Source organism: Pollachius pollachius (assembly GCF_949987615.1).
Source record: "Pollachius pollachius genome assembly, chromosome: 7".
Classification (NCBI taxonomy): domain Eukaryota; kingdom Metazoa; phylum Chordata; class Actinopteri; order Gadiformes; family Gadidae; genus Pollachius; species Pollachius pollachius.
In genome coordinates this window covers 18,197,041-18,213,641 of record NC_136940.1, presented here as the reverse complement: position 1 = coordinate 18,213,641, position 16,601 = coordinate 18,197,041, and the positions used below count along the sequence as shown (strand labels likewise).

The following is a 16,601-nucleotide window of genomic DNA, read 5'->3' as shown; positions in this document are numbered from 1 at the left end:
ACACAGCAACATGTCCAGTAAGAGTCTCTGGTCATTACATGGCCTGTTCTCAATCATTCAATCTTTTTAAGGGTTAAGAAGTGAATGTTGCACTCATCACAATGTGAATTATGTTTTACAATTTTGGTTGTGGACTTTTTGCTTCGTTGAACATCTCATGCTACTGCAATAACAGACTCGCCTTGGGAGTCTGTCAAAAGATAACCCATGACTATACAGGAGTATAGTCATGGGTTATGACTATACCTTTCTATCAATGGAAGAGAGAGTTGTTAAACATTTTGAATTGCTGCCAGGGATGTGATAAAATAAAAGATACGTATCACATAATAAACTTTTATTTATTTACAGACACACATAAAAATGTTATTTTTGTGTATTAACAAATTGTTTTGTACATTTTATAGACATTGCTTGGAACCGCTATTTCACAAATGACAGTATTATAAAAATAAAAGCACATGTAACATAGGGGTCCTCTAACATGGCCCTTGTGATTAAGGTGTAATTTTATCATCATTGAGTAATACAATATTTATGCATTTCTTTTACAAATATGTTGAAGAAAATGTGAATTTGTTGTTTTCAAAATATAAAATTATTATTTGCTAAGCTTGGGACATGTAAGGAAATCAAGTAATACATTTCTTCTCAGCATATGTTCTGAAATACAAAAAACAGAAATGCTCCAAATTATGAATATGATTATTTAAAAAGAAAAAACATATATAAAATGAAAATATAAACATGCTGGTTTAAAAATATGTATAGAGGGAATTTAACACATTGCTTGGATAATATTTAACAGCAAAAGCTTTTTTTTTACATAGGTAACTGGTTAAAAATGTTGTGCATTTTCTACAAACTTGAGCACATAGGCAACATTGTAAGTGACGATAAAGTTGATAAGGTCGAGCTTTGTAACTGTCAAGTTATTTTATTTTATCATGACGAGAAAAACAGGTGATCTGGATGTGGTGGAAGTCCTCCTTTATCACTACATGGTTGTACAAATTCTCATGAGCCATGACATAACAATCCCAAATCGCACTGCTGCGATTTTGCAACAGAAATGAGTTCAAATCACCAAATGTCCCCTCTTTGCTCTTTTTCCCAATCGCTGTTCAACATTATTGGGGGGGGGATTGCGTTGAGAACTGCACAGCCATCTGTGCGACTGGCTACCCAAACCATGTCCCCCTTATACCCAACTGTCTTTAACTACATAATTTGGTTGTTTCGTATTCCCTCGTGTTGGGCTGCTTAGCGCTGAACGTCTGCAGCGCTGCCTGGATCCTCACCACATCTGCGGTGGACAGCTTGAGCCGATGTCTTAGCAGGCAAGAGAACAGGTCCAGGATCTGGGGCCCCGGCGGGGACAGTCTGTTGACCCGGTCCCGGATCTCCACCAGCTGCAGCAACGCCGAGTCCTGTGATCCCTGAGTGTACGGGTAGTCCAGCTGCAGGATCAGGTCCTGGATGGCGTCGGGGTCAAAGTGCATGCTGTAGCCGTACACCTGGATGCTGTTGATCTTCATGTAGCCAAAGTTGCTCCCCGGCTCCAGGAAGTCCAGGGGCTCGTAGTAGACGGAGCCGTTCCCGCTGGCGGCCGGCGCCTTGATCCGGCTCCTCAGGTAAAAGTGCACCGTCTCGAAAAAGGTCTTCCACTTGTTCCCCAGTGTTAAGGTCCAGTTGTAGCAGTCCAACGGGCCCTCGAGTCTAGTCCTCTCCCAGTCCGGGTAGCTGTTCTGGTCGATGGGCATGATCCAACTCTCCGAGTGGCTCCCGCCGAAGGGGTTGATGTACACGGACAGCAGGGGCTCCAGGGTGCTGTTCTTGGTGAGGCACACCTGCAGGGACATGCCCAGCAGCATGTGCACGTGGTTGGACTTGTACTTGTTGCTCTTGAGCGTCAGCAGCATCCTCTTGCGCCACGACGGGTCGAACCAGCTGTTGAGCCGCACGTCGTTGCTGACGAAGATGCCGTGCACGCCAATGCGGCTGTCGCAGCGCTCCAGCAGGTAGCGCAGCTCTGCGTCCTGCAGGTCCGTCTCGAAGCCGATGTAGTGGTCCGTGGAGTCGGGCGCCTCGTTGCGGCACAGGCCCTGGCTCAGCATGAAGCCTGGGTTGCAGGCGGCGCAGCGCGAGCGGTTCTCGTAGGAGCAGGAGGCGCAGCCGGCGCCCTCGCCCACCGCGCAGGGGATGAGGCCCTGGCAGGACAGGTGCTCGTAGGGGCAGGCACAGCTGCGGGTCTCCTCCAGGTAGGAGCCCAGGTGGCTGTTCTCGCTGCAGTACAGGATGGAGAGGATGTAGCCCAGCCAGTAGCTGAAGGGCCTGAGAGAGAGAGAGAGAGAGCGAGAGAGAGAGAGAGAGAGAGAGAGAGAGAGAGAGAGAGAGAGAGAGAGAGAGAGAGAGAGAGAGAGAGAGAGAGAGAGAGGGGGAGAGGGAGCGATTAAATTCAAATTGTTGCATAAAAAACATTGTCAAAACAGCAACCAAACACTGTAATTTGCAACATTCAGACAGCTGGAGATAATCAAGCACACAGCCACACACACACACACAAACACAAAACACACACATTCCGTTTGATTAACACACCCATTTGCAGCGGGCTGCAAATACACAACCATCAGTTGTGGGCATCAGTATTTCTAACACGTGCTCATTAGAAAAACTCTCCACTTGGTTTTGCTGCCTAGCATCTCCCCCTGCGCTCCTTGGACAGCTCCCCTGTCTGCTCGGTGGGAGCGATGCATGGGGGGCGGTTTGAGGCTTGGGGGGGAGGTTAGTGCGGGGGGAAGGGGGGGTGTAGGTGGAGGAAGGTAGCTGTTCCCTCACTTCCCGGTAGTTGCCACCCTGTCTTCCTTCTCACTGCGATTGAGGGTGAAGCGAGGAATATGCAAATGACGATCAGAGCGAGGCGGACCCCCGGCAGGTGTGCTCACACACGGCGTGCGGGTGTTTCAACACACAAGCTGTTGACTGTCAGTCATCTCATTTCACACAGATCCACATGACACATCGGCCCGCGGCGCTTTGGCTTCGGATATTCCGTAGTGCGGTGTGTGTGTGTGTGTGTGCGTGTGTGTGTGTGTGTGTGGTTTGGAAGCGAGAACAATGGATAGGATGGCTTTTTTGTTTTTCATATTGGTTGCATTTTGTTGTTGTTATTTCTTACTTGGCAGCAATGCTGTTGTGACACCTGAGATGTTTTGTTTCTGGAAAACGTTTTCTTGTGTTCTGAAAATGCTGATGCGATACTCAAAGCAGGAAATATGCATCCACTCCAATATCCTCATATCGTATTCGAACATTGTCTTTAATTGCATGAATAACTTTTGAACCCTGCCTTCCAGCGTACATGTCTGATAAGAATGTGTACTTGTCTCGCCCTCATAGAAGTGTTCATAATAATATCTACATCTAACAATACACATGTAAATGTAAGTGTTTACAAATATATTTTTGCTTGTATATAGATCAGGGATGGGCTTTGTATGTTATTTATAGTGTTAAAAGCAAATACCTCACATCAAACACATCGATTGAACATCAACAAAGAAATCCATCAACAAACTGAGGCAATGTTGTCTGTGCGAAAGGCTAGGTATTAAAGTGTCTATCCAGCAGTCTTGGATTTTTCATCCTATCTTTGAACTTCGTTTGATCGATAACCTAGGAGTATTTGCTTCTCTTCAAACATGGAATTAAGTTTCTCTTTTATAAATGTATCCCCCAGAAATATTTATATGTGTATGAAAATATAAATAAATTAATAACAAAGAATAAATCAAATAATTCTATCAGGAGATGTATGAAAAAAATCTTTAGGAGACTTTCTTTGTTCTCAGCATTACAAAATACCTTGCAATAGTTTCAAAATGGTGCATTTGGATAACTGGTTACAACATTCTGTTGGATGGCTCACTTCAGCCATCAATCAACATTTGTTCCTGATAGCATGAATCATGGCTGATTGCTATCACACTGTCAGTGGGTGAGTGTGTGTGTGTGTGTGTGTGTGTGTGTGTGTGTGTGTGTGTGTATGTGTGTGTGTGTATAATAAACTTTTCTTAACATGAATATGGCAATGTTTGTATGTATAGATCAATAACGCAAGCATCCTAGATACAACCAGTGTGCATTTATTAAGTAATATGCCTTATATAGCATCTACATTCCCAGCAGGCCTGGAATTCTAGGATATTTATACGTTACACTATGCAATGTATGTTCATCTGAACACTGTTGTTTCAAAGCTATGACATGTCTGAGTGGAAGATATTGAGCAGTGCCGCAAGCTATAGTTCAGAGCCGGTGTGAAAGCTGTCTTGAAAATAATGGTAGATTCCAATGGTCGGTAGAATGGTGAATATTGGTGGACTGGGCATCCAGGAGCCCCTTAAGTCACTCACATGAACGCCTTAGAATTCCTTTTGGCTAAATGAGAAAAGCCCAACTAAGCTATTCTCACTTTCTCTTCCACCAGGAAACTATTTTCTACGATTGAGCATTCCCAAATGCTCATCTGTACCAAGCACCAGTCTGGCAGTTGTAAGTGGGGTACGTTTTCAAACTCCCAATGTTATAACTACAAGATGTAAGGGATACTCACCTCAAGGCAGGGTAATAAACAGTTTGATATGCCTGGCTTGTGGAAGGTAAGCCGGGCATATCAAACTGTTTATTGCCTTGCCTTGAGGTGATTATCCCGTTTATTCTACTTCTTGCTTGCCAACATAATAAAACAATTCAAATACTTTAATAATTATGCTTTTTCTTATTCGTATTCCATGCTTATTAAATGTATACTCCGTCTGAGTTCATCTCCCTTAAAAAGTAGTCCCCTTTAATTATGATCGATCAAACATGTTTTGGACACCTTGAAGGGCATTATCCCGCTTATACCATGGTCCCTTGCCAAAGAAAATAAATTAAGATCATTCATTTATATTTTCATGCGTTTTACAATCCAAATATAAAGTTTTTCACATGCCATAATTTAGTTTCCCTGGTAACGCCTGAGGGTTTGACTAATACCTGGAACAATCGTTACCCTCCCGTAAGGTTTGAAAAGCAACGGAAACATTGTTCAGTCCTCCAGTAAATAGGACGGACCTTAGCTACGACTTGGTAACGGGAGGCATTCTAGTCCGCTGGACTATGAGCCAGAGAGCTAACGCTATGGATTTTACATATTTATAATTCGAAATTCGTCCCAGCCTTTATACCACAGATACTCTAGGGTCTATAGCATATAACTGCGGTGTCTGATTACAGTTTAATTCATTTTTTACAATTTACCAGCTCTCGTTTTGAAGAATAATCAATGCACCATTCGTTTCAATTGGAATCGAGAGGGTCTATACTTTCAACATAAGTGTACATATTTATATTTTGAAATTCGTCTCAGCCTTTAAAACACAGATACTCTAGGGTCTATAGCATACAACCGCGTTGACTGATTACAGTTTAATTCATTATTCACAATTAACCAGCTCTCGGTTTGAAGACTTATCACCGCGCCATTCATTTCAATGGGAATCGCGACGGTCTATACTTTCAATTTAAAGTGTACATATTTATAATTTGAAATTTGTCCCAACCTTTATACCACAGATACTATAGGGTCTATAGCATATAACCTCGTTTTCTGATTATTATAGAATAAGTTTTTTTTTGTTTTTTTTGTGTTAAGAAAAACACAAAGGGTTGTGTTTTTCATTAGCATACTAAGGTCTTAAGTATTAAGTATTAAGAAGATGCAGATGATGAGTGCAGATGGAGTAAATTTCTCACCACGGTTTACACCACTTTTAATTGCGATCGCACTTTTAGAATGTCTAGAGATTCTCACACATCAATTTTCACAAGTCACTCACACACGTTACCATGGAGCAGTACACACAGACGCACGCGTGTGCACACACAAACACAAAATGAAAGTATCAGTACAAAAGTGCAACGGTATAGATGTGAATGCGGGCTTCTCACCTCTCCCTCAGCGTAATAATTTTTGGCTGCATTCGACACCTCTTGCTGAGCACGAAGAGTTTCTTGACGATGCGCCGGGCTTTGCCCAGGAACTGCTGGGTGCTGAGCTCCAGCTGCTTGTAGCGCTGGTGTATGGCTGGCTCCATCCTCCACAAGTACTGGATGGCTGAGGTGTTCAAGGCGTAGAAGGTGGGCAGCTTCCGGACAAAGTTCTGGAACTCGTCTGGGGGGTAAAAGGGGCGGCAGAGGTGTGAAATGGGTGAAGATCCTCTGATGTTGAAAGTTAATGGTGAAAGCCAGATGACTAATAGAATATTACTTGAGGTCATTTATTGCTCCCCGGTTAATGCTGGCTCAAGTTTACTAGGACACTTGGCTTTTGCAGGATGACCACATTAGTCCAGCAGGCAACGAGGCAAAGTGCTATTAATTGTGCTTAAGTGCTATTAATTGACATATATGCTAATTAGGGGTTGACAAAAAGTGCAGCACTTACTTTGGGTTAAGAGGAGTCTTTTCCTATTTTTTATTTTATTACCAGCCAAAAGAGTTGCCAAAGCACAGTGTGCAGATCTCTGAGCACAGAAGAGAGAGAAAAAGACCACTGGCCTAATGGCAAGAGAGAGTGCAGCGAGAGGACATTCTAAGTCTGCTGTGCTGCATGCAGCATGCAATATAGGAAATATTGCACTTCCAGGGGAATTCAATAAAAATATCATGAGCAGATGATTTATGATCCAGATCATTTCAAGTGCATCTCTAATGAGCAAAAACGAACGAGCTGTTTGGTGATTAGCACAAACCGATCGCACAGTAATCCGACGACGCGCACACAACACCTATTTCCAGCCATCCCAGCCTTCCTGGCAAATTAATCTCAGAGTATTAGATCTAACGTTGAAATCGAGCGCGATATTAAGGCCTGTTGACGGGACACGACGTGATGGATTCCAGCACTCCTTTTGAAGGTCTTATGACTTTAATTTAGAGATATTTAATTTATCTGAGGACTCATAATAGGTTTGCGAACGTGAGAGTCAAGGGACTGCTGGCATTAGAGAGGCGCCTCATGACTTGATCTCAAATTCGACGGAGTAGCACATTTCCACCTCGGCTGGAGTCGCAGCGCTCCACTGGACTTTAAAGCTTGGTTTACTCAGCACAATGAAAGGCCGTTTGGAAAGCCAGGCCCGGCAGGCTCTTTCAGAGCGGCATTTTAGGAAGATTGAAGGGTTGCAGAAGAGTACGAAGAGTTTATATCGAAAGGCACGTAATATATAAATGCAGAGGCAAAAATCGTTTCACAAACTAATCTCATTTTCTTTGTGTGCTGCTGCTTTGACGGAAATACATGAAGGGGAATGTAATTTGTGATCATGCCGCACTGTATAATGAATACCTATAAACAACAATTGGTTACTGACTATGTATTACTTATATCAGGCCAAAAGATATTATGATAATAACATATCCATCTTGTCTAAATTGGAATAGGCTACCTAGACACACATATCTAATGAATGCCATCGATGTCTCTTACCTGCCACGCTATGCACAGCAAGCTGCTTTTCACAGCCTAACAGAACAGCGTGGACACCCTGCATGCCTGTCACTGTTTTGCGCTCAAGATTCTTTAGGGTTTGATGGCGATGACAGCTCCTTCCAACAATACACCTCTGCTTTATTACTGAGACAATTTACATCAAGTGTCTGTATGCCATTTGAATACCTATGCATCATGCTTTGATTCAAAGAATATAGTCGCCCATTTAGTCCCATTGAGATCAATACAGTCTTGATATATGGATGATTTACCTTTTTACATTCATCATCTATTTAAGACAGCATGCAACACTCTCTCGTCTTGCTCTTTCGACTCTTTACATTTTTTTTTACCAGAAAACGTATTTAGCACAAATCAAACACCTTAATCCAGCACCAGCTGTCAGAATGGGTTGCGGACATCACATTTCAGCCAAATGAGATCGGAACCACTGGGACCTGTTCTAATTTAAAAGTAAGCGTGAGACTGTGGGTGCTCCAACTTTCACTCATCGCATCCTTGATTTCCGAAATCAAATCATTCCCTCATTTTGTCCCGCCCACACATCCCGTTTATACTTGCAGATAGATCATTGACAAGCTCATCACTCTCTGTTGGCCGTCAGGCTGTAAGCCGGTGCAAAATCGTAGTTTTAAGACATTCTCAAAAATCACACGTTATCTAAAACAAGATAGGCTCATTATGTTGCCCGAGTTTTCCATTAAAAACAGTGTGCAGTAATGATGTGGCCATGGGAAATGGTGGGTAGTGAGGTATAATATATCTATAATAAACCACCCGGCGATTTATGATGTATACTCAAATGTATAAATCACGGTTATCTTCCTGCTAAAAATCAAAGCAAAGTGTTCTATTGTATGAAATATTAGGTGACTTAGTTAATGCCTGAGATTGGAACATTGTTAGTCAATTAATGGAGAAAATGTCTACTCTGACTGGTAAAAAGCTAGCAGTGGCAATCAAGATTGAACATTTGCTTGATGTATGTGAAAGTGGTTTTATGTGGGTGGGGGCATTTTAGGATTGTTAACCCCACATCAGTCTTGAATAAATAACTTGAATAAAAACACATTGACACGTTAATGCATCCCTTTGGCAACCTGCAGTTCTGCAGTTATTAATTCAAGGAGACTGAGTCAAGTAGGTGAGTATACATGCATTATAGGGTGATGGGATTTCTAATGAACTTTATAATAATAATATGCTTTATTTTATTTTTTTTCTTTTAAGTGTTTTTTTAAACAAGGTGACAACATGCCTCATGTCGCAAGCTTCATGCAGCAATGAAACACAAGAGAGCAAGTACATACAATGAAGCCAAAGTATAAAAACATACAAATCACATACAAGATGAATAACCTATGCATTGAGGCATAAAAGGCAAAAAAAAGTATCAAAATGAAATAACGGAGGGTTCAAATTCTGGGTATGCTTTTCCGATAAAAATATATTTTAAGAAGAGATTTAAAGGAAGGTACTAAGGAAAGTCACTAACTCTGTGTGGCTTTTCTGTGAGGGTGTCTTGTCTGTGTGTCTGTACAAATCATGTAACACTGACCCGACTCCTCAAAGTCCTGGTTGGCCAAGGTCCAGGAGTCTCTGAGGTGCACCAGGCCGGCTTCCATGGCTCTGAGGTCCACCTCAGGGCAGTTACACCTGGGGTACTCGGCGCTGCACTCGCACCAGCAGTCCCTCTCCCGACACACGAGCTGGCCCTCCTCGTTGCAGGCGATGTAGCTGAGCGCAGCCTGCACGAAGCGCGCCCGCAGGTGCTGTGGCAGTATGGCCTGCAGGCCTGGGGGGGTGAGGACAGAGAAAGGGGAGGAAGGGAGAGAGGGAGGGTTTGAGTGAACGGATACACCATACCAGAGTATGGTGCGCTAGCATGGTCAGTAATGGATGGAGGGCACTGATTTCTGTTCTGTTCTCATCATATGCTTGGCTTCAGATTCAATGTGCACTAATCCATTTAGGTCTGTTTTAGAGGTTTTTGTATTTGTTGTGAGTTGGATTTCAAAACTTTTGCTCTAAGTAGTACGGGCCAAGGATTCAAAGGAAAACCCTGCAAGCACGCACAGCAGGAAATAAATAAATAAATAAAGTAAAGGAGAAAAAAAAGAAAGAATGGAAGCTAACAGATTGAAGCTAAATTCATTCTGACATTCTAGTGGCGCCATTATGGACTTTATAGTGAGAACACGCACTGTGACAATTCTATCAGAAATTGTGTGGCTTCAATTATGTATAGCCAACCTTGCAAATGAATCTTGTTTTCAGGGCTCTGAACCAGAACGGAACTGACAGAGTCGAGGTTGTCATAGTTACTGCATCCGAGAGGCCCCGTCCTTGTTTCAGTAACCTATAAGAAGGAAAAGACAAAGAGGAAGATGAGGGGGAGAAGAAGAAGATGAAGGAGAGGAAGAAGAAGCATGAGGCCAATGACAGTTATCCATACAGGGAGAAGAAATCCCCGATGTCATTACGTTAACAGTGAGAGCGCGGTGTGAGAAGGAAAATCGGAATGTGTGAGAGAGACTTAGGCTGGTTGAGTGAAACCAGGATTAAGTCTCATCCCTGTACCCTTGTCAGAGCAACACATTATATATTACCCATCATTTAGGCACTTTGAGGGAGCAAATCTCATTTGGGATAATGACTCTGTGAATGAGAGGGGTGCAAATTGAGTTGTGACTTAGCTTCCTGGAGCCAAACACAGCTGGTACAGCACGTTGTTGCGATCAGTTGAGTGATCGGGCTAATCCTTCCCCGCAAAGTGTTTGTCCAAAAGAAATCACTACCAATTGATACCTAGTCTGATTTATAAATAGACTCTGAATTAAGCGCAGTGTGTGTGTAGAATTAAACGCTGTAAAGGGTCAGATATTAATTTTCATTGGCTCGCTTTGCATATTTGCACATATTTAATTCCGATTCAATATTGAACTGAATACAATCGACCATTTAATAGCTGCTACATGCTAAGCATACATTGTTATGATACTGTAACAATGTTTTGTTTAAATATAGACACACATGGCATGCGTCAAACCTACACCTGTAATGTGTAATGGGTCATTTTAGATCGCTTCAAGGCTTATTAAAAAAACACCAACAGTAGCATGGAAACAAAAGAGCCTTCGCCCAAAAGTGACAAGTATAGTATGAAGCAACATGACACACTGCAATTGATTAACACGTCAAAGTCAGGTTGGGGGAATATTCCACTGTGAGAAGCTGCAGGCGAAGAGGAGACAAAGAAGTTCAGGCAGGAAATAAAAGTTTGAGTGAAGTCAGGAGCAAACATGTTTTGGAAAGAAATCACAAAAATCTGGTGTGCCTTTTGGATGTGCTTTCCAAGAAAGGAACAAGGTACCGCACAGACCACAGGTGGGGGGGAACACTTGAGTGGTGCTGACAACACATAAAACAGGCCACTGGGAAATCGCACGTCTTCCGCTGTTTTGCTCATGGTTAGATGGCACACCATTGAGGAACATTCATCCTTCACATCAAACAATACATCTGATTTTAAAAAGTGCACGTCACATCTAGGGGTCTCGGATGACAACGATCAATCTGTTTGGGCTGTCAATGCCAAGGTGATTGGAATAACAATGCGGTGATGAAGGTCCAATGAAAGTAACTGCCTTCCCTCCACCATATAGGACCAAAGAAACATGGTGTGCAGGCAGATCAGAAACCATTGCGAGTGTGAAGAGCAGGTGCCTCGTCAGTTTTTCATCCTTCACTTCACTGGCTTTACGGGGAAAACGGGACAAAGAAGTCATTCAAGAGCAATGGAATATTTGAAAAATAAAGGTTCCTTAAAAAACTTGTGAAAAAGTCTTTAAAGTATTCATAAGACAGAACACAGAAACCCTAGCATTGAATGTTAAACATAGATTTTGTAAGAAATTCTATTATATTTTTCTGTGTCAATGAATACTCCTGTTTTTTGATATGTCCTAATGATTTTCTGGCACGCGATGTGCGAGAGCGAGAGAGAGAGAAAGATGAGCTAGAGAAAGAGGGACAAAGATCCGATGCTGGCATCTGTGTTCTTGTTTTTATAACGTGTCAACACAATTAATTTAAATCTGTGAGGTCTCCACAGGGAACTGCAGATTAATTTCCAACATAGACAGATGTCCAATTTAAAGGGAAAATTGACCGAATGCAAATCTAAAGATGCCTTTTTCTACGCAGAGGAACAAGACCATCTGCGAAACAACCCAGTGAGGCAGAGCATGTGCGCACACATTGTCTTCTCCATTCAAAATATTTAACAAAAGCATTTGCTTATTTAGCTTCTAATACTTTTAAGTATGTTCAAAATATCAGCAGGTATTATTTTGCAGAATAAAGGAAAGTAAACAATAATTGTGAAATTGGATATGTAAACGAACTTGAAGCATTGTGCTGAAAGTGTTTAGTGCTTTCGTTATAATAATACACCGTTATCCGAGAGGTGTTTTGTGCTGACTGTGCACGGGAATTTACAACAGCTGCATTTAATGGGAGCACTAATTACACTTAAAGACTTGCCAAGAATAAGCAGTTTTTGGGCTCCTATAGCTCAAAGTGTTTTGGTGTAAACCTGTATGCCATCCATTTACACAGTATTATTTTGTAAATGTGTATGTGTAAAGCATGCTGTATTTTCATTAACTGATGTGCAATGTCAGAAAAGACAAAAAACAGTCACCTATAAATATAACGACCTCTAACCCGTTAGAAAAAAATATATATACCTAAAAAACAATGTTGTTTAGGAAAAAAACGTCATGGGGAGATTAAATCTTCCATTGGCAAGCTAGTAGCATTGGAAAGGAATCACCTTTGCTTTCACCTATGAATAATTTAATGAATTGAATAAGCCTCAGCATGCATGTGTCATTCTATTAAAGGGCTTTGGAAATGTGTCTGATTCATCCTGATGAACGAGACGATAAGAAGGTGTGAGAGACAACATTAATATTTCATGCGGTTTATCTGTTGGCTGATTTTAGAAGTTCACATTCACCCACGGCCGGTTTCTCTTAATCACCTCGGCCCGGTGGAACACACATATCCACATTTGCATCCAAGATATGTTTCCGCTTGTTTATACGCTCTTTGGGGATTTTGCCGCATGTTTTGAAGCCACTTTGTTGCACCGGCTTATACGCTGATGGCAAACCGAGAGAGATAAGCTTGTCAAGGAACGAATGAAACGCTGAAGAAAAAGACAAACAAAAAAAATAATAAAATACGATCAAAATGAGATTATATTTTACCCCCCCAGCTAATACAGGGCACCACTGAAATCCGGTCCCATCCCCAGCAGGGAAGCTTTATGATGGGGCAAAGTGGGATTTACTACAGTATGTCTCACTACGGTTTACTGAGTGGCTGCTGCGAAAAAGGAAAAATAAGCCTTGTGCTATTTGGAGGGAAAAAAAGCAACTCCTAACCGGAGCAAGGAAGACAGTTTATTGCTTTGGACCAAACTTGTGGTTCCCCTGATGTTTGCTGTTTTCTTTGCACAGGATTTGGGTCAGGGGGATATCCAAACAGCGATAGATTTAATTCCTAATGAAGAAGAAGACTTTCGAAAAAGAAAGACGACTCCAGCCTTCAGGGTTCACAAGGCCATATGGCTCACATGTTCATATGGCGTCGGGGGCGTCAAAGACGAGTCAAATGATGTCCAATGCTTTTTACCTTGCGTTTCTTTTCCTTCGAGGTGAGCAGATATTCTATAGGTAAAAGTAACAGAAGGAAATGCAAAGTCAGAAAAGACTAAAGGAAAAGTCTGAAAAAAAAGAAGGGAGATTTGAAGCCTTCCCTTCCCAGCAGAATAATGAAGACGTTAAAGAATCGGACCGAGAGTGAATTATTCATCCCAACACGAGCGATAAAGCAGCAAAGGGCCGCTTTGTTGTCGTAATATACGTATTTATTTATTTTATCCTGCCATCGAAACCACTGCTTCCTTCGCTCGTCCACCTCTCCTATACTTTATCGGGCACTATCTGATTTCAAAAGCAAAGTCCTTCGTGTAGCATTTTCTCTTATATAGTTGGGGGGGGAGGGTGCAAAATTCATCCGAATGCTGCATGGCCGCACCGAAAAAGCTTGAAAAAAAAATCCTCTCGCTTTCAAATTGGGTCGAAGCATCATTCCTATTCCCTTTTTTTCCTTTCTTCTCCTCCCTGTCTATTAGATCCCTCTCCAGTCTCTGGGCTTTATAATGAATCTTCAGTACGGACCAGGGGCCCGGGCTGTAAATCAGCCGTAGACACCCTGATTGATGCAGCGTTTCTAGACTCCAGCCCTGGCCTCTCTCTAACTCCTGGGCTAAAGGGCTACATAATGACTGCAGCCAGGTCTGTCCTCCTCTTCGTGGGCGTCTGGCTGTTCATTAGCGCACGCGACGCCTTTTATTCATAAAAGGACCCGAAATGGCAAATGGCGAACGGATCAAGCTCTCACCGAGGAAATTATTGAAATGGAGTGGATGATTCATCATGTGGTAGTGCAACCATAACCACACTTTTTTTTCATTTGTTCTTTTTTTCTCCATCTCTTAGATACTTTTGATTTCCATCCAGGGCATCTATGCTTTGTCCTCTCCCACCTTCAGGGAAGACATTACCGCCATTTAAAATATGTTTTCTGTTTCTGCCATCTATCTTCATCATGCTGAAGTAAAAAAGTACCCCCCTGCCCCCCATCCATGTTCTGAATGAAAGCCTGCTGTGAATATTTTACATCTGTCACCTGAAACAGCCTCGCAAACAATTGCACCTCACTTAGCTCATCTCAATCACAGTGGTGGTAAGCAGCACTTTGGCCTAGCGCTTGCTGCCAAGGCAACCGTGTGCCAATTCACTTGAGGGTATATATATATATATATATATATATATATGGCTTCAATGTCACATGGCCTGTTTAGCAGTGGCAGGGCGGCTTTCGGGATGTCTTGAATATAGAAAGTGTGCAGAGGATCAAAAACAGCGAGTTCGTTCTCTGTGCACACTATGACAGAAATCTATCGGATCTATCCAATTTTCTCTGGATTTGTTTTTTTTATCCGGTTTTGCTTGTGGTAATGACTTCACGTCTTTGCAGTGACAAAGATCATTTAAAGTTCATGGTGGTCAGCCTCTGAAGAGGGAGGATGATGATCCATCTGGTGGTGACGCTGGGATGCAGCCAGAGAAGTGTTCTCCTCTGATATGAGACGAAGATAATGAAGGGGCTGGCTGGATATTCTCCTCCTGTCATCCCCAGTCCCAAGCATTTACATTCTGCATGTACCACGCAGCACAAAACCACAATGTCAAAGTGTTTACTTATTCTCTTCGATTGGCAAATGATGGGAAGAGCTCATTCAAATGAAAGAACATAAATCAAAATGGGCTTGGTGGCCCAGTGAATACTGAGTAGTCGAACAGCGACTTTGGAGTTGCGGGAATACATATCGCTGTGTGTTATTCAGACTAATGGTAATGTGAAGATGTACCCATTTATTAAAATTAACTTTGCTTCTCTAGCTCATTAAAATCAACGAGAACACATGAACCATTGTCTTGCAAATGCAAATTAAATGATGACATCAAAGAGAAAAGGATTACCATTTCCAAATAATTGCGCATACGGAAAATAATGATTGTGTGGGCACCTAATTTCAGGTGATGCCATGGAAATAAGTATGGAGTAAGTATACCATCTAGTTATGAATATATGTATAATCCATTCAGATGGATATTTAGAAATTATTGAAATCTACCTCATAGTGCTCATCTGCCCTACAAGTAAATGTGTTTAATAGAACATTTCATCAATAACGCTCCACACTGTGTGCTCAGTGCTAACACGATTATTTAATTTGCATTGGTATCTAAGATGGTAGCTATAGTGGGTCACATGCCATACTGATTATGCAGGGATGTATGTAATAAAGGCCTACATCTCATCCAATTTCAGCAAGGATATAAATCAGAGCACACAGCAAAACCTACAGCAGCGTAACATTACGGCATGCCACGGAGCCCTTGCTCGGGTTTTTACAATATTGTGTTCACACCATCCCTGGTTATTTTTTATGTATTTATTTTTCTTACACCACAAGCCTTGTAGCCACTGGAGTAAACAACAAATAGCCCCAGAAGGAAAACTCTTTGGAATGAACACTTTGTTCCAGTGCGAAGGGCAAACTCATCCACTTCAATTCATTTCTCTGTGATAACAACAGACAGAGTGATGAATGAACACGGCTCCGAGGTAGAGCCGAGCAAAAGATGCTGGATGATATTTACATCAAAAGAATGTTTTGATATGCACAGGATACTATTACTGCCACTGTAGTGTGACTGTGTGTTTGTGTGTGTGTCAGTGTGTGTGTGTCTGTGTGTGTGTGTCTCAGTGTGTGTGTGAAAGGTGGGGGGGTGGTAAACGTCGGCTTACAGATGAGGTTAGTCGTTTGCAAGCGGGAATGCATCAGAAACTGTTTCAGAAATGGTGCTGGGCCAGTCTTAATCCCTGCCCCTGCTTTTAGCCGACGATTGCAAGACATGAAAGGTACACTCGCTTCTCATCTGAGGTCGCTTTCTGCAAAGACTCGGCCGTCTGTAAATGCTCCTCTCAGCTACGGAAGTTCCTAGAGGCCATGAGATAATTTATATTCATTTGAACGTTTTTTTTCATTTGAACGTTTACTTTGTACAAACAGCACGCTTACTTGTTCAAACAAGACCTATTCATCTTGAAGATAGCCTGTCAAAGAACGATATTCATTGTCCATATTTAAGGCTAGCGCTAACAACCTCATGATCACCTGAATGCAAGTCATTTATATGACTCCATAACTCAATCGGAGCATTGTGTTTACATTTACAAAGATTGTGGACAAATCTGAGCGGTGACTTAATAAGTCACTTTAATGTGCTGGTGTGCTCAGATCAGATAGAAAGCTGCTGGAACGAGCCAGTAAATCTTTCGAATAAGATCATTTGTGCATTTCCAGACAGTCTTGAATTAAAACCTAAACTACAAC

General features: G+C 42.0%; 1 protein-coding gene across 1 annotated transcript in view; it reads right to left on the bottom strand.

Annotated features, from left to right (window-relative positions):
* Window positions 1-1,217: 1,217 nt before the first annotated feature.
* Window positions 1,218-16,601, bottom strand: part of LOC307077965 (BMP/retinoic acid-inducible neural-specific protein 3-like) — a gene marked incomplete at both ends in the record, with an annotated part of 33,839 nt that continues 18,455 nt past the window's right edge. Inside the window, 4 exons of the mRNA XM_079739486.1 lie at window positions 1,218-2,334; window positions 5,998-6,220; window positions 9,120-9,356; window positions 9,815-9,920. Coding sequence (XP_079595612.1) covers window positions 1,218-2,334; window positions 5,998-6,220; window positions 9,120-9,356; window positions 9,815-9,920 — 1,683 coding nt within the window. The remainder of the gene's footprint in view (window positions 2,335-5,997; window positions 6,221-9,119; window positions 9,357-9,814; window positions 9,921-16,601) is intronic.